Source organism: Mastigoproctus giganteus, chromosome 7 (genome assembly GCF_048544385.1).
Source record: "Mastigoproctus giganteus isolate SK-2022 chromosome 7, ASM4854438v1, whole genome shotgun sequence".
Classification (NCBI taxonomy): domain Eukaryota; kingdom Metazoa; phylum Arthropoda; class Arachnida; order Uropygi; family Thelyphonidae; genus Mastigoproctus; species Mastigoproctus giganteus.
This window is the reverse complement of record NC_143581.1, coordinates 9863661-9888686: the sequence shown is the minus strand read 5'-3', so window position 1 is coordinate 9888686 and position 25026 is coordinate 9863661. Positions and strand designations below refer to the sequence as shown.

The 25026-nt window shown below is 40.2% G+C and overlaps 1 protein-coding gene and 1 long non-coding RNA gene across 3 annotated transcripts in view; one reads left to right on the top strand and one right to left on the bottom strand.

Moving 5' to 3' along the window:
• Positions 1–25026, top strand: part of LOC150082487 (uncharacterized) — a 100597-nt gene that overhangs the window by 16358 nt on the left and 59213 nt on the right. Inside the window, exon 1 of one of the 2 annotated variants that reach the window (XR_016547192.1) lies at positions 16221–16272. The exons of the other annotated variant lie outside the window; for it this stretch is intronic. This is a non-coding gene — a long non-coding RNA (uncharacterized LOC150082487). Of the gene's footprint in view, positions 1–16220; positions 16273–25026 lie in introns of those variants that run through there. 2 annotated transcript variants of the gene reach the window in all.
• On the bottom strand, positions 16827–24993 carry LOC150082488 (uncharacterized). The gene is made up of 4 exons (XM_090377527.1): positions 24902–24993; positions 22382–22472; positions 21809–21904; positions 16827–17164 (listed from the first exon to the last, which is right to left on the bottom strand). The coding sequence occupies exons 2-4, from the start codon at positions 22455–22457 to the stop codon at positions 16827–16829; spliced, it is 510 nt and encodes a 169-aa protein (XP_090233653.1). The 5' UTR covers positions 22458–22472; positions 24902–24993.

The window sequence follows — 25026 nt, the reverse complement described above, 5'->3', positions numbered from 1 at the left end:
GACTACATGAAATGTACCTTCGAGAAGGGTTTTATAGATCATTGGGATAAATTTCTTGTCGGCGATTGAGGCGTAGAGTGGGCTGATCATTCACTTTTTTTGCGATCGGTGACGGTCTAGCTGATTGGAGGACTTTTCTTCCATTTTTTTCTTTCTTTTTCAGATGTATGCATACCCTATCTATGATGGCTCCCAGAAATAATCCATCACCATCTGTTTAACTGTGCAAGTATCTCTGTTAAACGGGCCTGATATGTGAGTTAATGTGTGCTTGTGAAGTGTTAGTGAGTGGAAACAGCCATCGCCTGGACAACTGATGTCCAGTGCCCCTTCACGGGCACGAGGAGCCGTTCCTGTATCTTAGTATTTTAGTATCACCCACTGGAGGTAGTGCTAAACCAGTGTATGCTAATTCTTTTTTTTTCAGATGTAGAAAAATCTGTTTCCTTTGCATTATTCATACATAATAATAAAACTATTACTGATGTCTTCACTCAATCATACCCTAATATTCTTTAGCCGCAAAGGAATTCATATTCTGAGAGTCACCAGAGCTCATGATGACCTTTCTGCATTCTGGAGTCCAGTATTTGCTCTCTGGATACTACTGCCCATTGCAGCTTTTTTTGGCCGTTCACTTCTGACACCAGAAGAGTGTCCTTCACATGCCATGATCCATTTATTGCAAAGTTCTAGTCATGGTGCAATTTCTAACGTGTTGCGAGGTGCACGCATCATAAACTATGCTGTGGTTTATTGACATTAGCAGTCCACTCCAAATCTCAGAATTTTGGATCGCTATCTGCAAATGGATATGCATTTATTGGTGTTCATTTTATTGCGTTCCCTATTTTTCGAATACTCAAGCAGCAGCCATTATGGAACACCCGACAAGTCATGGCTCATTTAAAGCTGGTAAGATCCTTTTCTTCCTCTATTGTTATTTACTTTTATTATTTTCTCGATTTGCTTGTTTTGCTGGATGAAACACCCCAAGTTTATACTTTCCTCATTGTCAATTCCCACCCACCACCACAACAAAAAGTACATCGCAAACACATTGTTCATCAAGATTTACATAAATACCTTAAACTACAAAAGTCCTGATGGATACTAATAAAGGGTTCATTCAGTGTAAGTTCAAGTTTATCAACTGAATCGGAAGTCCTTGCTTGGTGTCTCTTTTAGTGGAAATTGTTCTATTATATTATCAATGTTTCGTACATGTGGCATGCTGATTCCACAAAGCATTCATATTCTTGGCTTGGATTTCCAATTTTTCTGCCAAATTAGTCCATTGTGGAGAAGAGCGTCATTGTATGCATTTTGGTGGACCTCTTTCTCTGGTTTCAGGGCTGCATACACTTGGAAACAGAAGCCAACGATCTGGTAATTGAAAAATTATTTGAACAGCGCATTGTACAATTTTCGTAATTTCTGTGGTCAATTACCCGCCAGATATCATAGTCCTCATAATCACCATTCTCTCACAGGGTAGAAAAAGGCCCTAATTCAAATCCCTTCAATGACGCGATGAGTTTTATAACGTAGTTGAGTTAGTGGTTATCTGGTGACTGAGTCAGCTTTCATGTTATTGTACATGGCATCACGCTGAGTGACTCACATAATATGAATTCAGCCAAAGAGTGTAAACAGATCATAAAAATTGCTCGCGTCACTGGCCGGACACATGTGGGTTTACCAATGTCACTGAATTCTAGTGAATTCTTCGAAGATATTATCAACAAAATGATTTTATTGGTAAAATTGGCACGGTTTAATTTCATTTTATCAGTTACATCGATCTTAGGAGTAAAACAGAATTGAAAAATCACAACTCAAAGTTTATAAACATTTTATTATGTTATTATACACGTATTATGTATTATTTAAATTTTACATAAGCTTGATTTGTATGTGGATATGTATATATGTAAGTATGCTTCATTTCAACTCTCTCTCTCTATATATATACATATTTTTAAGATATATACACGCATGAAAATCTGTTTTGTGCACATGTGTGAATCCATTTTATATTTCTCATCATCCTGTTTAATTACAGATAAAATGATTTCAGATTGTTCCTTTTAATTTTCCATAATTAAATTTTAACAGGATAGCATATAGTTCAAAGTAATAGTAGATTATTAATAATTGCTTTTAAGAACTTCATTGATTTTATCCATCTTAAAATTGTCCTTTGGTATTGGGATCCGTTTATGCTGGAGTATAGGGTGGTGGAGGAGGAGGATGTACTTGCTGTCCATCTGTATACATTGGATTTGCAATTCCATGGCTTGAAGTACTCGCTGTGGTGTACATTGGCGCAGCTAGATGTTGTTGCTGTACATTGATGGTGTGCTGTGACACTGGAGCCAGCTCCTGTGCAGGCACAGTAGATATGACAATACCTGTGTATACCTGTCCTCGGCAACAACAACGAACGATTATGACAATAAAGATAACAACACAAGCAAGACACCCTATCACAATGCCTACAATAGGTCCTACTGTAAGTTCATAATTGCCTATAAAAGAATAAATATTGTTAATAAATTTCTAAAATATGAGCGAGACAGGATGATTTTTTATTCATCAGACTGCTTTTCTCTGAAGTTTCGCAATCTTCAAATTTTTTGCACCAACAACTCTGCAGAAAAGTTTGCAGATTTGGTTGCCAAAATTGAAAACTGCAAGAATCGTCCTGGAATTCCATTATTAAATTTATGACAACAACATCACTGTTCAATCAAAGAGCATGTGCTATGCACTTTTGCTTCTAACCACTCGGCTACAGTATGATGAATAAAAAATCATCCTGTGTAAACAAGAGCAGAAAATAATTGCAGTTTTTCCACCATTTTTCTTTTGTTTCTTCTTCATCATTTATTATATAAATAAGAATTGCCATCCTGTTTTCTTATTCTGGAATTTAAATTGTAATCCCAGGTCTTAATTTATCGTGTAAAATTAAGGGCGTGTATATTTGTGTAATCCTCAAATGGTACCCAACCTTCTCTTCGAAACCCACTGAGTAAAGAATTTCTTCTGTACGTTTTTAATTTATTGAAAACAAGCACAGCTTCTTTACCACGCAGTATGTATGACATTTAAAATTTTAATTCAAACTTGCATTGTCCAAAAACGGAAGTTTTTGTACCAAAGATTTCATCAGCATTTGCAGAAGGATGTTGCAAAGATTTCGCCTTATTTATGGATTCAAAACAATGCCTCAAAAGCACAAGAAAGCCAAGAAATGTTACCACCAATATCTGCAACTGAGAAAGTGCAGTTCTTTTCGAATGATTGTCTGGATGTTTCGCTCTGATGTCAGTGAATCCTGTTTCACACTTTGAGATATCACTTCCTTTGAGCATGACATTTGGGTTTCTTCACTTTCAGTGGGACTCTCACAATACGATAAACTTTGAGATCAGTCGGTGTCAAAATTTTCTGTCCACCGGATCGATGTTCGATTTTGGAGTGACCAGTTGCCTTCCATCCCTAATGTGTCAGATGAAGGTCTTCTGATTGGTCAAACTCTCAAGTAAATCAGATAATAGTCCTGACGTGCTGTTCCAATACCTTTCTATGTTCTTCATATACACCTCTGTAATCGTGAAACAGTTCCTTGTACAATACTGTTTTTTTGAGTCTTTTTTCACCAACCTTGCGTAGAATTAAAACACCAGGGAAACTAAACTTTTGATAACTGATTTATAATAAGTCAAAATACCCGCATCTACAACAAATTTAACTTTATAATAAACTCTACATATAAATTATTAAAATCTGCTACATTACAATCAATAAAATGCATAAAATATACTGATTAAAACGATAAAAACCGTAGCTTTCAAAGGCTCAGCCTTCTTCTTCAGCGGTAAACCTTGCTATGCAGTACAACTTTAAATATCAGCAGGCTAACGGTACTCCTCACGTGTTTCCATTCTCGTGTGCTTCGTTCTCTCGCGTTGTGGAACTGGAAGTGGCTCGAGTGGAAGCCACACGGAATCGTTCATCCCTTTTGAGGATAGTGGTCTCAAAGATGGGATGAATCCGCGTGCCTCTATCCCTATTTATGTTAATGGTAGAACAAATCCGCAAACTCTCGAGCCACTTACGGTCCCAGAACTTATGCGCCCGATCGGTGATGATAGCATCGTCCGGGGAGATCTGGTGTTGTTTCTCCCAAAAATGCTCGGCCACGGCGGACTTGCCATATTCCGCATTTCTTATTGCCTTAGTGTGTTCCCCCAAACGATCTTTAAGACGGCGTTTTGTTTCCCCTACATAACACTCCCCACAATCCGGGCATCTAATGCTATATACGACCCCACTAGTGTTCTCTTTTAATGGGGTCTTTAACCTGAGACACGATTGTGCGCAGCCTCCGTCCTGGAAGCTGCACACAACGCGTCTGGTACTTTCTTAGTATTCTAGCAATATGATCAGTCAAACCCGGGTAGTAGGGAATGTATGCAGTGGCTACCGGTGTAAATGGCTCGCCTCTCCTCTGATTTCCTTTAACATATTTCTCTATAATCCTCCGGGGGTAACCACATTTTGCAAGATCCGTCGCGACCCGTTCATACTCTAATTTTCTATCATCGGAGGCACTGCAATGTGATTTTGCTCTTTCAACTAAAGCTCTTACCACACTGTTCCTATGATGGTTGGTTTGGGCTGAGCTGTAATGCGTATACTGCCCTTTACACATGGACTTCCTAAACACCCTAGTCCTCAGCTGTCGACCTTCTCTACAGACCAACACATCTAGGAACGGCAAAACTCCTCCTTCTTCCACCTCCGATGTAAATTGTATGAATGGGGAGAAGCCATTTAAGCTGTACTTGATCCTCACTCCCCTTCCGAATGATTGAAAACGTATCATCCACATACCTTTTCCAGGGGCGCATAGGGAGAACACTAGCATTAAATATTCTGGCCTCGAGCTCCTCCATAGCTAAATTAGCTATAATTGCGCTGATGGGGGAGCCCATGGCTGCACCATTAACCTGTCTATACATAGTATTATCAAATACCATAGTGGTACTTGAGAGGCATAACTCTATTCCTTTCTCAATATCCTCTAGCTTTAGCTGTGTTCTAGTACTTAGGGTGGTGTCCCTCTGTAATGCCAAGCGTGCACACCACACCCCATGATCAATCGGAATACATGTAAATAGCGATTTCACGTCGAAGGAAATCATGATCTCATTTTCTTACAGCTTAAATGGCTTCTCCCCATTCATACAATTTACATCGGAGGTGGAAGAAGGAGGAGTTTTGCCGTTCCTAGATGTGTTGGTCTGTAGAGAAGGTCGACAGCTGAGGACTAGGGTGTTTAGGAAGTCCATGTGTAAAGGGCAGTATACGCATTACAGCTCAGCCCAAACCAACCATCATAGGAACAGTGTGGTAAGAGCTTTAGTTGAAAGAGCAAAATCACATTGCAGTGCCTCCGATGACAGAAAATTAGAGTATGAACGGGTCGCGACGGATCTTGCAAAATGTGGTTACCCCCGGAGGATTATAGAGAAATATGTTAAAGGAAATCAGAGGAGAGGCGAGCCATTTACACCGGTAGCCACTGCATACATTCCCTACTACCCGGGTTTGACTGATCATATTGCTAGAATACTGAGAAAGTACCAGACGCGTTGTGTGCAGCTTCCAGGACGGAGGCTGCGCACAATCGTGTCTCAGGTTAAAGACCCCATTAAAAAAGAGAACACTAGTGGGGTCGTATATAGCATTAGATGCCCGGATTGTGGGGAGTGTTATGTAGGGGAAACAAAACGCCGTCTTAAAGATCGTTTGGGGGAACACACTAAGGCAATAAGAAATGCGGAATATGGCAAGTCCGCCGTGGCCGAGCATTTTTGGGAGAAACAACACCAGATCTCCCCGGACGATGCTATCATCACCGATCGGGCACATAAGTTCTGGGACCGTAAGTGGCTCGAGAGTTTGCGGATTTGTTCTACCATTAACATAAATAGGGATAGAGGCACGCGGATTCATCCCATCTTTGAGACCACTATCCTCAAAAGGGATGAACGATTCCGTGTGGCTTCCACTCGAGCCACTTCCAGTTCCACAACGCGAGAGAACGAAGCACACGAGAATGGAAACACGTGAGGAGTACCGTTAGCCTGCTGATATTTAAAGTTGTACTGCATAGCAAGGTTTACCGCTGAAGAAGAAGGCTGAGCCTTTGAAAGCTACGGTTTTTATCGTTTTAATCAGTATATTTTATGCATTTTATTGATTGTAATGTAGCAGATTTTAATAATTTATATGTAGAGTTTATTATAAAGTTAAATTTGTTGTAGATGCGGGTATTTTGACTTATTATAAATCAGTTTTCAAAAGTTTAGTTTCCCTGGTGTTTTAATTCTACGCAAGGTTGGTGAAAAAAGACTCAAAAAAACAGTATGGATATACCCAACCGCAGAGGCCTGTTTGGAGAATTATTCCTTGTACAATATTTGAAAATGCACTTAGTGTGCCAGTCCTTTTAGTGCCCTCGTGAGTAGCACAGTTGGCAGGACAGCCACCTTCTCCACATCAAGTGGAAAAGACGAGTCCGTCGACATCACACTGTGGAAACATCTCCAAGACCAAAGGTTTTGTTTGCACAATTCAAGTTTGTTCAAGTGATGTTCAAGTTTGTGAGTAGTACCACCTTGCAGATTGTGAAGAGCTTCCTTGTGGCCCAGTTCAGTCATCGCAGGTACTAGTGTTCTAATCCAAGATGGCGTTTCAGGGACAGATTTCTTAGGAGTGAGGGACAGATGGCCAAATTACTGATGCGTACATAATGACTGGGACTGTATATCTCATATCTCTGGATATACTGGACGATTTGACTTGCATTACCAAAAATCAGTGAGCTCTTTTCGAATTTCCCACATGGCCAGCCGTACTTGCTTCTGTAGTCGAAGAAGTGAGGGAGGAAAATGAGGTTTTGGTCCTATGTTAACCCAAGATCTTTGTGTTGAGAAACCTTCCTGATTTCCGAACCATTGATGATGTCAGGAATGTGATTCTTCATTTTCTTTATTTGTGAAAGTGGCTTGCACATATTTGTATTTATTTTTTTTTGTAACCCAATCGAATGTAGATACTCTTCAAGGAATGCGAGTTTCTGCTCTACTTCATCAGAAGTTAAATGGGCAGAGCAGGGGTCTCCTGAAGTGATGAATAGTCTCAAACAAATGACGTATGACATACTGGACATAAAAGTCTTGGTTAACCCACAGAAATGGTTCCAGTGAAGCAGCAAATAGCGTTGAGGAGAGTACGTCCTCTTGTGGGACACCCCACGAAATGGTGAAACGTCTGCTGAAGTACCGAAGTGCGACTAGCACATGTATAGGTTGAAAGATTGATTCCATGACTATCAAGAGATTGTAGATGATATTGAAATGGGAGTCCAGAATGTGCAAGAGAGCTGAAATGGAATCAAGAAACGAAATGTCAAGTTGGAAGCCCTTTGGATTTCGAGGGTGTCGAGGTTTCTGGTAGTGGATCTTCCACTAATCACTGAATGTAGATAGAGTGGTCTGTGGTTAAAAACAGTGGTCGATTATTGCTGTGTGGATGACTTTTTCAAATATTTTAAGTAGTAAAGTTTTATTGAACAACAACAACAACAAGAAGTTATTTTTGTAACGTTATATTTGTTCAATGTAGTTTATATTGTGAGTCTTTACCCATTTGTAAGGATCTTGTTCATACAATCTCGTCTTAAATGGTACTCTTCGAAGAGAATAAACGATACTTACTGTATTGACACCAAGTTCCGTAGTAGTTTGCAAGGCAAAAGCAAGTGTTATCAAGCATGCACCACCCGCCATTTTCACAACGCGGATAGCATTCACCTGCAAAATTTAAACTCTATCAGCTGGGAAGATAAAAACCAGTTAATATTATCAAAATTTAGATAGCAACTCTATTCGAAAATATCAGGAACCATTGTTATTATTAAACAATTACCACTTTAACCCCCCCCCCCTTAACTGAAGTCATCTGCGCTCGAATAGATCATTCTGGTGTTTGACATGAACCAAAACCACTTTTAAAAATTCCGAAATTAGAATTCACCAACAACTGAGCCAAGACTTGTAAACAGCCACTGGTATTATTCTTTTTTCTTCCCTGGAACTGATACCACGCTGGTATCCAAAGGTTACTGTGCAAAGATATTTCGCGTGATAAATCCCAATATATCAGAATACGAGTTTAATCTCCAAAGCAGATAAATCAGCATTATTCTTTTGCAAAAATTGTGTTCTTAACCAAGGGTCAAAGAGTCAAAATAATGGTGCATTTAATTTCAAATTCAACCTTTACTTACCAAAAGCCTGGCTAATAAAGAAAATTATACTGAAGAAGAAGCCGAGGACAATCTGCTCATAAAAGTACCTGGTCATCTTGAATCACACGCACTAGAAAATAATATACAAAAGTTGTTAATTAAACCAAAATGGGGGAAAGAAATTTTTAGCAATGAACTCTTTAAAATGGAGTTCATAACCACATTGGCTAATTTATTTTTCGAAATGGTTTGGAAGAGTGAGGGAATTATAAAAGCCAGTTCGAAAGAACGCCAAATATACAGACATGTTATATACTGCGCAATGTGGCCTAAGTTGTTGATACCTCTAAACAGAAGCAGAAGCTTTGTGGATGAACTGTAGATTTGTGTGACTCTTCAAGATTTATGGAGGGGTTTCTCACTTTGGCTAATCCTTCTTAATAGAATGGATATATTTTGTACAGATGAAATTCACCTGTTAGAATTAAGTCTCTTGATCAAGTTTCATCATCCAAGCAGATTTGGGCAACTTGAGTGGGCAAGTCTCACTTGCCCAAATCTGCTTGGATTGACCAAGTTCGATTTCTGAAGTTGCCCAAATCATGTTCGTATGCACGTTTAAGTTGTTACATGTTGTGATCAAAGTTCCTTGGCATTAGATAAATAGTGTACGCTTTTCTGGTGCTTTTAAGCTGATCCAGTCATGAGGAAGATGGCTAATATTTCCGATTGTGTAAACAAAAAAAAAATCAATGGTGTGCAGAAAGCAACCATCTCAAAAATGTGCAATGAGTGGAAGACAAAAGAAGCAGATATGCGTAGGTTCGCACTCTAAGAATGAGATCGCAGAAATTTAAAGAAGACATATTTCCATGCGAATAATGCTGCAAGAGTTGAAGTATCTAGAATTCGGATAGTGGATTTACACTTTTCAGCAACGTTAGGGTGGAAGTGTGGCTAGAATCACATGAAGCAGTGCATCCAGATTGTCTCTTCTCTACCGCTCCCGTGGCTGAAGATAATGTCGTTGTATGCAACATGTTCTTTTGGCACGGACTGGGTTGTTAGAAGGTCCGGTTACCTCTAGTGAATATCTTTCTTTTGTTTGAGACCAACTCCTGCTTCAGGATTTCGTTGGATTATTTCACGACCTGAAAAACTGTATCTGAATGGTTCGAGAAACATTCCCAGAATAGTGCAGCTGACAAATATTCTGATAGAAGAATGGTCAAATATGAAGCTGGATTTCACTCACCCACCTAATGGAATCCATGCTATCACGTATAACAGCTGTAATTCGGGTAAAAAAGCGGCCTGAATTACAGCTATTACAAGGAATTAATTTTTTGCTATGACTATGGAAGCACAAGGTAAGGTTCCAAGAAGTATTAGAAATGTGACAGCTCGGGAACCCTTAGCATCCATGGGAATTTCGGTGGTCAAAGGTCAGGTCTTTAATTACAGAATTGGGTTTATGATAGCTCTGACATGATACAGAAAAGCCTGCTGTGTACTTGGGTATTTCCTGAGCTCCATTAAGTGGGGTATTAATTTGTGTTTCATATTAGAGTTCCACAAGACAATTGGTTGCTTGGTTGTAAAGTTTTAGGAGCATCAGCAAGATCTGCCATATATACCCATGAGGGCTTCTGTCCTACGACAATACCAGATTTGTACATGCCAGAGAGAACAAAATCTACTGTATTACGCAAAGTTAGATTATCAGATCGTACCGGCAAACCCCAGATTACATGTGATGACATTGGTGCAGTTTATCAGGACACTCTAAGGATTGTTGTATAGGTGGGAAGCAAGATGAAAGGTTGTTAGACTTCTGTCAAACTGATTTATATTTTAAATCGGAATGGTCCCTGGAAACAACTTTATTCTTCGATTCCTAGTTACATATTTTTGTAATTGTAAAAATGAATCATCCGGAGGATGTATATTCAAATACAGGATGGAATAGTTTGTTGTCTTAAGGATTGTGGGATGTGTATTTTTTTATGTGGAAAGTAGTGTTAGGGAGGATCGTACCATGCATTCCTTTCATTCGGATCATTCGGAGTTTTAAATAAATAAATACGAGGAGCTTGAGTCTGAATGGTTTTAGTCTGGTAACATGTTACTTTTCAATGTAGTTCTCTCTGGAGTAAATGCCCTTTTGCCACCGAACGCATTGATACCAGCTACGAAGAAAGTTTTCTCTGGAGCCTTCAGGAATGCATCCAACAGTAACATCAATATCGATGGAAAAATGGATGTCAGCCAGGTTTTCTCAAATTAGGAAATCAGATTTATGATCAATCGTGTTGACAATGGACTGCTCCATTGACAACTTTCTCGCTTTCTCGCTTTGCAAGTGTGGAGAGAGAACCGGTCAGCTCGATTACCATGGACAGAATTTTTTCCATGGCGATCGAGCCTCCCAGTTACTAAGAGGCCAGTCGAACAATACAAACATACTACTCACGCATAATCCACACTGACCACCCCGACTGGCCTTGCAATGTTGCGCATACATCAGAGAGTACTCAACGCGGATTTGTGTAGAACGACAAGAACCGTTTGACAAAAACTCAATGTCCACTATGCTCCATTGTCAGCACGATGGATCCCAAAGATGAAGATACAGGCCACGAAAATTTCAAACGCCCCTTGTAAATGTGACTTTTATTTCGAATCCCAGAATATATAATTTTTTCACATCTTTCTTATCTTGTTCTTGCAGTTTCAGACCCAACTTCACCAGAAGAATAAATATGCTCTCCTTATTGTAATTTCGTTTTTATTCATTTAAATATACAACTCTTCCAACCATCCACGGTTTCTTCAAAGAAAATTTCACTTACCTGACGTTTTTAACTTCTATTTTTAAACTATCCAACGCAAAGGGAGGATCACATCACTCATTGAACTGTCAACTCTAAACGCCCAGTTAACAAAGGAATCAGTGCGCGTTTTTTGTGTCACGTGATACTACGCTCATCACGTAAAGATAAGATATGAAAGTAGATATTACCCAAGACGGGATGTCCTTCTGTTTGGGACACGGATATTATGCATTCGAGCAGGATAGGTTATTGAAATGTCAGAGTTGTATACACTCGTTTCTATCAGGAGGAAGTCCACATGTGATAAAACTGATGATTTATCACATGTGGACCTGTGTTTTTGTAAAGGGGGGCTCCTAGAACGTCAGTTCAACTCCACCTCATATCTCTGTGAAGAACAGTATCACTACAAATGGGCCAGTGTGTGTGTGACTTAGGTTTGTTATTTGTTTGTTTGTTATTCGGTTTTTAGGAGCATTAGCAACTAAGGCCATATTGCTCCGGGATATGCGGTGTTCGTTCTCTGACCTTTCCGCATCCTCCGTATTTGGTGGTGACAGGCTCGAACCCCGTTCTAATCAAGAAGCGTGTGCTACGCACTGCTGCTCCTTCCCACCTGGCTACGGAGGCGCCTGTGTGTGACTTAGGTTAGTGTATATTATGTGTATACTAGCATTAGCATTAGTAGAGGCATTTGATGCAAGAAAGCAAGTTTATGCAGCATCAGCCAAAAAAAGAAAAGAAAAAACACTTCCATTTCACCCGTCTGTTCGTTCAAAATACCTATCCAGCTGAGCCTTAAATTTATTTAGGTTATTAGATTCCACAACAAGGGATGGAAGTCTGTTCCACCAACCAACTACCCGCTGGCTAAAGGCAAATTTCCGCACGTCTATCCTACCTCTGTCTTTCCTCAATTTGAATTTATGCCCTCTCAGGTGATTATTCTGAGGTAGAGGAAGAATCTCATCAGCATTGAGCATACTCAAACCATTCAAGGCTTTATACACCTCTAACAGATCACCTCGCTGGTGCCTAGTCTCCAGACACTGTAATTTGCAAAACTTAAGCCTTTCTTCGTAAGAGCACCCCTTTGTTCCATTCACTAATCTTGTTGCCCTTCTCTGTACTCGTTCCAGCAGCTCTACATCCTTCTTGAAATGAGGCCTCCAGACCTGTATACAGTACTCTAGGTGTGGCCTGACCATTGCCTTATACAAGGGAATAATCACCTACTTATCCCTGCTAGAAAAATTCCTATATATCGTTGACAATACACAATGAGCTACTCTTGCAGACCGTATGCACTGCTCAGAAAACTTCATATCTGCCTGCACAATCACCCCCATGTCCTTTTCGTTTTCTACCACTGTTAGTGTAGTACCACAGGGTTGATACGTCACTCTGGGGTTGCTGCTTCCCATATGAAGTACTTTACATTTGTCAATGTTAAACTTCATTTGCCACCTCTCAGCCCATCTCCTCAACCTTTCCAGATTCTGTTGCAGCAGCATAGCGTCAGTAGTGTCCTTGACAACCCTGCCTACCTTTGTATCGTCTGCAAACTTTGACATTAAGCTTGATATACCATCATCAATATCATTTATAAATACAGAAAAGAATAATGGACACAACACTGAACCCTGTGGGACTCCACTAATAACATTAGTCCACGACGAGCAGTGTCCATTGATTACCACTCTCTGTCTTCTCCCCCTCAACCACCCCCTTATCCATAGCAGCAATTTGCCTCCAATGCCACACTGCTCCAATTTGTGCAGCAGTCTTCCATGTGCAACTCAAAAGCCTTTCTAAGATCTAAATATATAATATCAAAGCTATTGCCTGCATCCAGTTCTTTTGTGACTGCATCATAGTATCCAATCAAATTGGTCAGACAAGACTTTCCCTTAACAAAACCATGCTGCGTCCGAGCTATAACTGAAGTCTTGTCTAGATGATCCTGCAGTGCTTCTTTAATCAGTGCCTCCATTGATTTTCCTGGAACGGAAGTTAAACTCACAGGTTAATAATTATTTGTGTCAGCCTTTGATCATCCTTTTTGAATTGGGATCACATTTGCACGTCTCCAGTCCATGGGTATCTCTCCTGAGTCCAAAGAAACTCTGATAATTATGGCTAAGGGTTTTCTTACTTCCTTTGCTGCCTCCTTTAATATAACTGGATAGATCCCCTCCACCCCGGGTGCCTTTTTTTATGTTTATCCTCAACAATTTCTCCTCCACTTTCCTCTCAGTTATTACAAAATCATATAGCTCACTGCCAGAATTTATTTCACCTCTGGCATTCCCCTTCCTGAATAACTCCTCATGGGTGAATTTAGATGCAAAATACTCCTTTAGTTTGTTAGCCAACGGAGCAGGATCCTCAACTGTTGAACCATCAATATCCAGTGGACCAATTTGATTCATTCCTTTCCTTCTAGAGTTTATATAAGTAAAGAAGTCTTTTCTGTTTTTCTTTGCATCCTTTGCCAAGGATTTCTCATAATCTGCCTTTGGCTTCCTAATCTCCTTTGTGACAAGGATTATAACAGATTATAATAACTTGGTTAGAGATCAACTTGTATCTATCATAGGCTTCTGTGTCATGTGTTAATTTGTAAGTGTCCCATGCATTTTTCTTCTCTGCCATATGCCTCATTAGGTCATCTGACATCCACTTAGGCCTAAACCTTGAACAATATTTCTTAGTTGTCATGTAAAACCTAGTAGCTTCCAAGATAAGTTCTTTGAATGCTTCCCATTTTGAATTTGCTGTTGGTAACATCATCAGTTGGTCCCACTGTATAGAATTTAAATACTGTCTCAGTCCATCGTAGTCGCCTTTACGGAAGCAATAACCTTTCCCTTTACCCCTAATGGTAGTTACCTCTTTGAGTAACTCCCACTTCAGCACACTGTGATCACTGCCACCTAGTGGTTCCTTTATCCGCAAATTCTCAATACACGAATGATCACTGCTGATAACCAGATCAAGAGTATTCCTCCCTCTAGTTGCCTCCCGAACATGCTGATGTAGAAAACAATCATCCAATAAATCCACAAAAGCCTTGCTAGTGTGTGAGTGACCAACCCACAAATTCCAGTCAATATCTGGGAAATTAAAATCCCCCATTATAAGACTCTCTGATTTACTGGCCCACTATTTCCCTGTACAGTTTCTTATTATACTCATCAGAGTCATTAGGCCTATAGCACACTCCTACTCTCAATTTTGATCTCCCAATGCTTATGTCACACCAAACTGACTCGACACTGCCCTGTCCATCGATGTCGACTGGCTTCACTTCCTTGGTTTTTATGTGTTTCTTAACTAATAGCATAACCCCTCCCCCCTTCCTATCCTGTCTATCCTTTCTGTAGACGTTGTACTCCCCAAATTGCAGTTCTGCATCCCTTATATCTGTGTGACACCACGTCTCTGATATCCCAACAATATCTGCCTTTGATGTTTTGAGAAATACCTCAAATTCATCAAATATATTTACCAAACTCCTAGCATTGGTGTACACGCAGGTATACATGCACCTGTTTCTATTCTTAGCTACCCTAACACAACCCTTGTGTTTACTTGTACCGCAATGACTACCAGCAGTCTCTGAAATATCCTGCATCTTGTCTTTCAGGCTTCTGCTCATTCCAATAGAAGCAGTGCAAGAATCTCTTTCACCTTTGCCAGTGGCTACTGTTAATCTATTAGTATCCCCTTGTATCCCCCCAAGCTAGCAGTTTTCCGACCCACCTAACACTGCCTCGATAGCATCAGCAAATATTCTTGCACCCTTTCTATTTAAGTGTATCCCATCCCTGTAGAAGCAATCTCTCCTGTTAATAAGTACAGTCCAGGCTGAAGAAAATTCTACCCCTTGAGCCTTGCACAATCTTTCCAGGGCCGAATTGATCGACAAGGCTCTCATCATGTACTCCCTCCTATCGTGTCTGGGCAGTATTGCAGAGACTGCCAAATTCAAATTCAACCTTAATTCACGGCTTTTTTTCATCAGTGACCTGTACTTGATAAGTAATTCCGCCGGTCTCCTACTCTTAATATCATTAGTGCCAACGTGTAAAACTATATCACCTTTTTTGCCCTTAAAAGATGATATCCGCTCTACAACGTCATCAACCTTTGCCCCTGGCAGACATACCCTGGTCCTGTTCCACCTATCCTTTTTACAAAGCATGTTTCCCGTTTCCCTAAGAATAGAGTCACCAACAACTACTAGTTCCTTTGGGACCAGCGCATTCTGTCTTGGGGGTTGCTGCTGTGTTGCGTGATGACCAAGTGCAAGCTCTGGTGTTGATGTGGGCAGCTGAGAGCTTGATGGGCCCCTCAATTTAGATCCTTCGAGGGCATCCACCCTGTCCTTTAAGCTCTCATATAGGCCCACAACAACGTTGAGTTGTCGCTAAATAATTTGATGTAACAATTGGTCAATAAAGCGGATAAATAAGGCTAAAAAACTTCTCGTTCAGCGGAGCTGCAACTTGTAACACGTGGATTTGATACCCTCACCCACCCCACCGATACTAGGCAATACCTACAAAATCTCTGTCTAAGTTAAACTTTAAACTAAGTATCGCAACTAGGAATAAGTTAATTTAAGCTAATAAAACAGAGAAAACCTCTCATTTTCCAGGATCAGTAAAAACTTCGCCTGCACAACGCTACTCTCGTTCTGAAGTTGTGTTGTTGTGTTGTTGTGTCTGGCCGCTTGGCCACCCAGAAGCATCAGTCACCTGGACAGATGATTCTGGGTACTCGTCCACACCATGGGAAGGTGGGCCAGTCCCAATGGAGCACGTACTGTCTCGATACTAGACTCTGACCCACCTGATGTTGCCAGAAGGTGAGCCAGATTCCTCTGAGGGCCCACCCCTCTTGGGTCCCCAGAGGAATCTCTGGGGCCCACTAAAATAAAATTTAAAAAAATATATAAAAAAATAAATAATAAATAATAATAATACTGAGGAAAGAAAACGGAGAAAGAAAGAGTTATAGATTTTTATTATCTGTAGGTGGTCCATCTCCTTGTGATCCAATAAACTCAATGACATGGACATCTTCAAATGATGCGATCTGATGGTGAACCCAAATGAATATTTATTGTTTTATTTTATATTATTGTTATGCCAATGTTCTTGTTTATGTCAATTTTATTCTATAATATTATCAACAAAATGATTTTATTGGTAAAATTGGCACGGTTTAATTTCATTTTATCAGTTACATCGACTTTAGAATTTTTCGGTAAAACAGAATTGAAAAAATCACAACTCAAAGTTTATAAACAATTTTATTTGTTATTATACACGTATTATATATTATTTAAATTTTACATAAGCTTGATCTGTATGTAGATATGTATATATGTAAGTATACTTCGTTTCAACTCTCTCTCTCTCTATATATATACATATTTTTAAGATATATACACGCATGAAAATCTGTTTTGTGCACATGTGTGAATCCATTTTATATTTCTCATCATCCTGTTGAATTACAGATAAAATGATTTGAGATTGTTCATTTTACTTTTCCATCTTTTAACAAATTTTAACAGGGTAGCGTGTACAGTTCAAAGTAATAGTAGATTATTTTAATAACTGCATTTAAGAATTTCACTGATTTTATCCATCTTAAAATTGTCCTTTGGTATTGGGATCCGTATATGCTGGAGTATAGGCTGGTGGAGGTGGAGGATATACTTGCTGTCCATCTGTATACATTGGATTTTCAATTCCATGGCTTGAAGTACTCGCTGTGGTATACATTGGCGCAGCTAGATGTTGTTGCTGTACATTGATGGTGTGGTGTGACACTGGAGCCAGCTCCTGTGAAGGTATGGCAGCTACGATAAAACCTGTGGTTTCCTCTCTTCGGCAACAACGAATCATTCGGTAAATAAAGATAGCAACACCGAAAAAAAACGATATCACAATGCCTACAATAGATCCTGTTGAAAGATCATAACTCCCTATAAAAGAATAAATATTGTTAATAAATTTCTAAAATAAGAGCAAGACAGGATGATTTTTTATTCATCAGACTGCTTTTCTCTGAAGTTTCGCACTCTTCAAATTTTTTGCCCCAACAACTCTGCAGAAAGGTGTGCAGATTTGGTTGGCAACATTGAGAACAGCAAGAATCGTCCAGGAATTCCAGGATGAAATTTTTGACAACAGAATCACTGTTCAATCAAAGAGCATGTGCTATGCACTCTTGCTCTTGACCACTCGGTTACAGTATGATGAATAAAAAATCATCTTGTGTAAACAAGTGCAGAAAATCATCGCGGATTTTCCACCATTTTTTTTTTGTTTCTTCTGCATGATTTATTATAGCTTCGAATAGCCATCCTGTTTTCTTATTCTGGAATTTAAATTGTAATCCCAGGTCTTAATCAGATTTATCATGTAAAATCAAGCGGGTGGATATTTGTGTAATCCTCAAATGCTACCCAACCTTGTCTTCGAAACCCATTGAGTAAAGAATTTCTTCTGTACGTTTTTAATTTATTGAAAACAAGCACAGATTCTTTAGCACGCAGTATGTATGAAATTTAAAATTTAAATTCAAACTTGTATTGTCCAAAAATGGAAGTTCTTGTACCAAAGATTTCATCAGCATTTGCAGAAGGATGTTGCAAAGATTTCGCCTTATTTATGGATTCAAAACAATGCCTCAAAAGCAGAAGAAAGCCAAGAAGTGTTACCACCAATATCTGCAACTGAGAAAGTGCAGTTCTTTTCGAATGATTGTCTGGATTTTTCTTTCTGACGTCAATGAATCCTGTTTCACACTTTGAGATATCACTTCCTTTGAGCATGACATTTGGGTTTCTTCACTTTCAGTGGGACTCTCACAATACGATAAACTTTGAGATCAGTCGGTGTCAAAATTTTCTGTCCACCGGATCGATGTTCGATTTTGGAGTGACCAGTTGCCTTCCATCCCTAATGTGTCAGATGAAGGTCTTCCGATTGGTCAAACTCTCAAGTAAATCAGATAATAGTCCTGACGTGCTGTTCCAGTACTTTTCTATGTTCTTCACATACACCTCTGTAATCGTGAAACAGTTCCTTGTAGAATATTTAAAAATGCACTTCGTGTGTCAGTCCTTTTAGTGCCCTCGTTTGTAGCACAGTTGGTAGAATAGCCACACACTCCACACCAGATGGAAAAGACGAGTGCGTCGATGGTTTTTTTAATAATTTTTAAGGGCTATTTTTACAACGTGGCTGAGTTAGTTGGTCTCAAGCGAGGGTAGCATGGTTTCTCGTCCAGCAAACAGAAAATCGAAAAAACAGAAAAACGCAATGAAATACATGTTGGTTTTGAAGTGCTTTTCTGTAGGTGGCAAAACTGAAATTTTGGTCTCTTCTCTTTCCACTGCATAGTACGTTGTCAATATCGGGGACATCACACCGTGGAAACATCTCCAAGACCAAAGGTTTTGTTTGCGTAGTGTGACGTTCAAGTTTGTGAATAGTACCGATTTGGAGATTGTGAAGAGCTTCCTTGTGGGCCAGTTGAGCCATCGCAGGTACTAGTATCCTAATCCGAGATGGCGTTTTAAGTATGAGAGAGGGACAGATGGCCAAATTACTGATGCGTACATAATGACTGGGACAATATATCTCTGGATATACTGGACGATTTGACTTGCATTACCAAAAACCAGAGAGCTCTTTCTGAATAGCGCACATGGCAAAGCAGTACTTACTTCTGTAGTCAAAGAATTGAGGGAGGAAAGTGAGGTTTTGGTCCTATGTTAATCCAAGATCTTTACGTTGAGAAACCTTCCTGATTTCGGAACCATTGATGATGTCTGGAATATGATTCGTCATTTTCTTTATTTGTGAAAGTGGCTTGCGCAGATTTGTATTTATTTTTTTTTGTAACCCAATGAAAAGTAAATACTCTTCAAGGAATGCGAGTTTCTGCTCTACTTCATCAGAAGTTAAATGGGCAGAGCTGGGATCTCCTGAAGTGATGAATAGTTTCGAATCATTGGCGTATGACATACTGGACATAAAAGTCTTGGTTAACCGACAGAAATGGTCCCAGTGCAACAGTAAATAGCGTTCTGGAGAGTTCGTCCTCTCCTGGGCACAATTGATGCTCTATCCAAAACCCTCAAAGTTGCAGAACAGTCGGATGCAACGTATGTACTGGCAATCTTCATTGACTTCAAAGGAGCTTTTGACACAGTGTGGTGGCCGGGCGTTCTTCAGAGGGCCAGAGTCTCTAACTGCACTTGGAATTTCTACCACTGCCTCAAAAGCTACTTCTCTAACCGCAAGGTCAGCATCAAAACAAAATATCACTGCATCACCCGACATCTAACCCGAGGCTGTCCCCAGGGCTCCATCCTGGGGCCAGTTGTCTGGAATATGATACTCGACGACTGGCTCCTGAGGGACTACCCACACACTACTCAGCTTTCTTATGCCGACGACATGGTTATTATCATTGAGGGCCCCACCCGCGCCACCATAGAAACCCAGGCTACGGTTGTTCTCGCTGCTCTGTCCGTATGGGCCACGGAAAATAAACTCTCAGTCTCCGCTGCGAAGAGCAAAACCCTCCTATTAAAAGGCAAACTGGACTTCTCCAGACCTCCTACCATACGTTTTAATGGCCGCCCACTGAAAAACTACCGATCGGTGAAGTACCTAGGAGTAATTTTGGACGACCGGAGAACTTTCATTCCTCATATCCAAGCTACCAAAGAAAAGATAAAAAATTACATCACTATGTTAGCACGCTTTACCCGCAAGGACTGGGGTCTTAAAGGACCAACTCAACGCCTTTTATACTCAGCAGTATTTATACCAATTGTCACATATGGAGCTGCAGTATGGTACCACCGAATGACTTTAGTGCATGCTCAACGTAAAATTCAGCAAATTCAGCGACTTATGCTACTACAAATGACCCGCGCATGTAGAACGACATCAACTGCCGCCCTATAGATACTAACAGGCCGCCTCCCTTTGGACCTCCACGTCGCTTTTATCGGACTTTCTCATGCCATCAAGAAGAATAAGGAAGCTGAATTCCTCACTATTCAAACCCGTACCGATACCGACATCAAACAGGAACATAAACGTGTGTGGCTACAATTCATAAACTTATGGCAAACCCGTTGGAATAACTCCACAACTGGTGCAACTACTAAACTTTTCCTTCCTGTGGTAACCTACATCAACAAGCAACGTTCCACTTGGTTCTTCCCTAACGTCTATGCTTCCTTCCTATTAACTGGCCACGGGTCCTTCAAGAGACGCCTTCTAGAGTTCGGCCTAGTCGAGGATGCCCTCTGTACCTGCGGAGAACCTGAAGACTGGGATCACGTGATGCACTCATGCAACGTATACTTAGATCTAAGAAACCAACTACTCCTAGACCTCCACACTACATCACTTCGGCCAGAAACCAAGTTATTGGAATCTAATGATGCCTTCCGTGCACTGACCAGTTATGCCAACGAGGTCTTTCGTCGTCGCTGGCATCACCTGCAACTCCCGAACACTACTCCTGGATAACCTCCTCTAGACAGCAACTGATACCCAGCACCGGAAACTTCCAGACATGAAACTGCAAATGGCGGACAGCCCTGTCGACGCCGCTCGGTGATTCTCCATTGTGACGATCCTGGACTCTTTAATTTGAACTTTACCTATTCTCTTCTTCCTACCCACAGTCTTTCTCCAGGACTCCCACAACTGCATCTAGCACTCTTCCTGCTCCGTTTCGCCTGGAAGGATGCCTACGCTCTGCCATCCTCGCTATCTTGTCTGTCTTCCACTTTCCTGTCTCTTCTCTGCTCTTTCCTTGGCCTTCCCCACTCTCGCTCCTGCAAGAGTGTGGACGGCCCGTCAGATGTCTTTTACTCCCTGGTCCGGCTCCTCGTGCCAGTGGACGGATGCTGGGAGGCTCCTTCCTGGTGATCGCGCCTCCCAGTAACGAAGAGGCCAGTCAAACAACACAAACAACACACTACTCACACATAACCCACACTGACTGGCTTTGCTATGTTAACAGAGTATTTAACGCGGATTTGTGGGAAACCACGAGAACCGCATAACAAAAAACACTATGTCCACTCCACTCTCCTGGGCACCAATCGAAATGGTGAAACGTCTGCTGAAGTACCGAAATGCGTCTAGCACATGTATAGGTTGAAAGATTGATTCCAGGACTATCAAGAGATTGTAGGTGATATTGAAATGGGAGTCCAGAATGTGCAAGAAAGCTGAAATGGATATCTGATCATATGCTGTCTTTATATCAAGGAGCGAAGTGTCAAGTTGGAAACCTTTTGGATTTCGAGGGTGTCGAGGTTTCTGATAGTGGATCTTCCACTAATCACTGAATGTAGATAGAATGGTCTGTGGTTAAAGCAGTGATCGATTATTGCTGTGTGAATGACGTTTTCAAATAGTTTAAGTAGTGAGGTTCTATTGAACAAGAAGAAGAAGAAGAAGAAGTTATTTTTGAAACATTATATTTGTTCAATATAGTTCATATCGTGAGTATTTACCCATTTGTAAGGATCTTGTTGGATCAATCTCGTCTTAAATGGTACTTTTTGAAGAGTGTAAACGATACTTACTGTACTGACACCAAGTTCCGTAGTAGCCCGAAAGACAAAAGCAAGTGTCATCAAATGAGCACCAACCTCCATTTTCACAAGGCAGTAAGCATTCACCTACAAAAATTTAAACTCTATCAGCTGGGAAGATAAAAACAGGTTAATATTATCAAAATTTAGATAGCAACACTATTCGAAAATATCAGGAACCATTGCTATTATTAAACAATCACCACTTTTACCCCCCCTTAACTGAAGGCATCTGTGCTCAAATAGATCATTCTGGTGTTTGATCTAAACCAAAACTACTTTTAAAAATTCCGAAATTAGAATTCACCAACAACTGGGCCAATACTTGTAAACAGCCACTGGTATTATTCTATTTTCGGGCCTGGAACTGATACCACGCTGGTATCCAAAGGTTACTGTGCAAAGATATTTCGCGTGATAAATCCCAAATATATCAGAATAAGAGTTTAATCTCCAAAACAGATAAATCAGCATTACTCTTTTGCAAAAATACTTGTGTTCTTAACCAAGGCTGAAAGAGTCAAAATAATGGTGTATGTAATTTCAAATTCAACCTTTACTTACCAAAAGCCTGGTCAATAAAGAAAATTATACTGAAGAAGAAGCCGAGGACAATCTGCTCATTAAAGTACCTGGTCATCTTGAATCACACGCACTAGAAAATAATATACAAAAGTTGTTAATTAAGCCAAAATGGTAAAAAGGAATTTTTAGCAATGAACTCTTTAAAATGGAATTCATAACCACATTGCCTAATTTATTTTTCGGAATGGTTTGGAAGATTGAGGAGGGAATTATAAAAGCCAGTTCGAAAGAACGCCAAATATACAGACATGTTATATACTGCGCAATGTGGCCTAAGTTGTTGATGCCTCTAAAACCCAACAACAAACAGCATTGTGGATGTACTGTAGGTTTCTGTGACTCTTCAAGGTTTATGGAGGGGTTTCTCACTTTGGCTTGTCCTTCTTAAGAGAATGGATATATTTTGTACAGATGTAATTAAGGCCCAGATCTGTATGTTGTGGAAAACGAAAGATGCAGAAATGCGTTCGTCCGCACTCCAAGGATGAGATCCCAAAAATTTAAAGAAGACATATTTCCATGCGAATAATGCTGCAAGAGTTGAAGTATCTTGGATTCGGATAGTCGATTTACACTTTTCAGCAACGTTAGGGTGGAAGTGTGGCTAGAATCTCATGAAGCAATGCATACAGATTGTCTCTTCTCAACCGCACCCGCTGCTGAAGATAATATCGTTCTATGCAGTATGTTCTTTTGGCACGGTTGTTAGAAGGTTCTGTTACCTCTAGTGAATATCTTTCATTCGTTTGGGACCAACTCCTGCTTCAGGATTTGGTTGGATTATTTCACGACCAGAAAAACTGTATCTGAATGGTTCGAGGAACATTCCCACAATAGTGCAGCTGACAAATATTCTGATAGAAGAATGGTCAAATATGAAGCTGGATTTCGCTCACCCACCTAATGGAATCCATGCAGTCACGTATAACAGCTGTAATTCGGGTAAAAAGTGGCCTGAATTACAGCTATTACAAGGCATTAAATTTTTGCCATGATTATGGAAGCACAAGTTCCAAGAAGTATTAGAAATGTGACAGCTCAGGAACCGTTAGCATCCATGGGAATTTCGGTGGTCAAAGGCCAGGTCTTTAATTACAGAATTGGGGTTATGATAGCTCTGACTTGATACAGAAAAGCCTGCTGTGTACTTGGGTATTTCCTGAGCTCCATTAAGTGGGGTATTAATTTATGTTTCATATTAGAGTTCCACAAGACAATTGGTTGCTTGGTTGTAAAGTTTCAGGCATATCAGCAAGATCTGCCATATATACCCATGAGGGTTTCTGTCCTACGACAATACCAGATGTGTACATGCCAGAGAGAACAAAATCTACTGTATCACGCAAAGTTACATTATCAGATCGTACCGGCAAACCCCAGATTACGTTTGATGACATTGGTGCAGTTTATCAGGCCACTCTAAGGATTGTTCTATAGGTGGGAAGCAAGATGAAAGGTTGTTAGACTTCTGTCAAACTGATTTATATTTTAAATCGGAATGGTCACTGGGAAACAACTTTATTCTTCGATTCCTAGTTACATATTTTAGTAATTTTAAATATGAATCATCCGGAGGAGGTATATTCCAATACAGGATGGAAGAGTTTGTTGTCTTAATGATTGTGGGACAGATATTTTTTTTTATGTGGAAAGTAGTGTTAGGGAGGATCGTACCATGCATTCCTTTCATTCGGATCCATTTCTTTGGAGTTTTAAATAAATAAATACGAGGAGCTTGAGTCTGAATGGTTTTAGTCTGGTAACATGTTACTTTTCGATGTAGTTCTCTCTGGAGTAAATGCCCTTTTGCCACCGAACGCATTAATACCAGCTACGAAGAAAGTTTTCTCTGGAGCCTCCAGGAATGCATCCAACAGGAACATCAATATCGATGGAAAAATGGATGTCAGCCAGGTTTTTTCAAATTAGGAAATTAGACTTATGATCAATCGTGTTGACAATGGACTGCTCCATTGACAACTTGGCCTCTCTCCTTTCTCGCTTTGCAAGTGTGGAGAGAGAACCCGTCAGATCGATTACCATGGACAGAATTTTTTCCATGGCGACCGAGCCTCCCAGTAACTAAGAGGCCAGTCGAACAACACAAACATACTACTCACGCATTACCCACACTGTCCACACCGACTGGCCTTGCAATGTTGCGCATACATCACAGAGTACTCAACGCGGATTTGTGTAGAACCACAAGAACCGTTTGACAAAAACTCAATGTTCACTATGCTCCATTGTCAGCACGATGGATCTCAAAGATGGTGATACAGGCCACGAAAACTTCATGCACCCCTTGTAAATGTGACTTTTATTTTGAATCCCAGAATATATATTTTTTTCACATCTTTCTTATCCTGTTCTTGCAGTTTCAGAACCAACTTCACCGGAAGAATAAATATGCTCTCCTTATTGTAATTTCGTTTTTATTCATTTAAATATAAAACTCTTCCAACCATCTACGGTTTCTTCAAAGAAAAGTTCACTTACCTCACTCTTTTATCTTCTATTTTTAAACTATCCAACGCAAAGGGAGGATCACATCAATCATTGAACTATGAACTCTAAACGCCCAGTTAACAAATGAATCAATGCGCGTTTTTTGTGTCACGTGA

Excerpts from the sequence above, each read along its gene's own strand:
- LOC150082488 (XM_090377527.1), bottom strand. The coding sequence starts at position 22,457 with ATGACCAGGTACTTTAATGAGCAGATTGTCCTCGGCTTCTTCTTCAGT. Across the intron at positions 21,905-22,381 it reads CTTTATTGACCAGGCTTTTG|GTGAATGCTTACTGCCTTGT; the intron begins GTAAGTAAAGGT and ends AAATTTTTGTAG. Across the intron at positions 17,165-21,808 it reads CGGAACTTGGTGTCAGTACA|GGAGTTATGATCTTTCAACA; the intron begins GTAAGTATCGTT and ends ATTCTTTTATAG.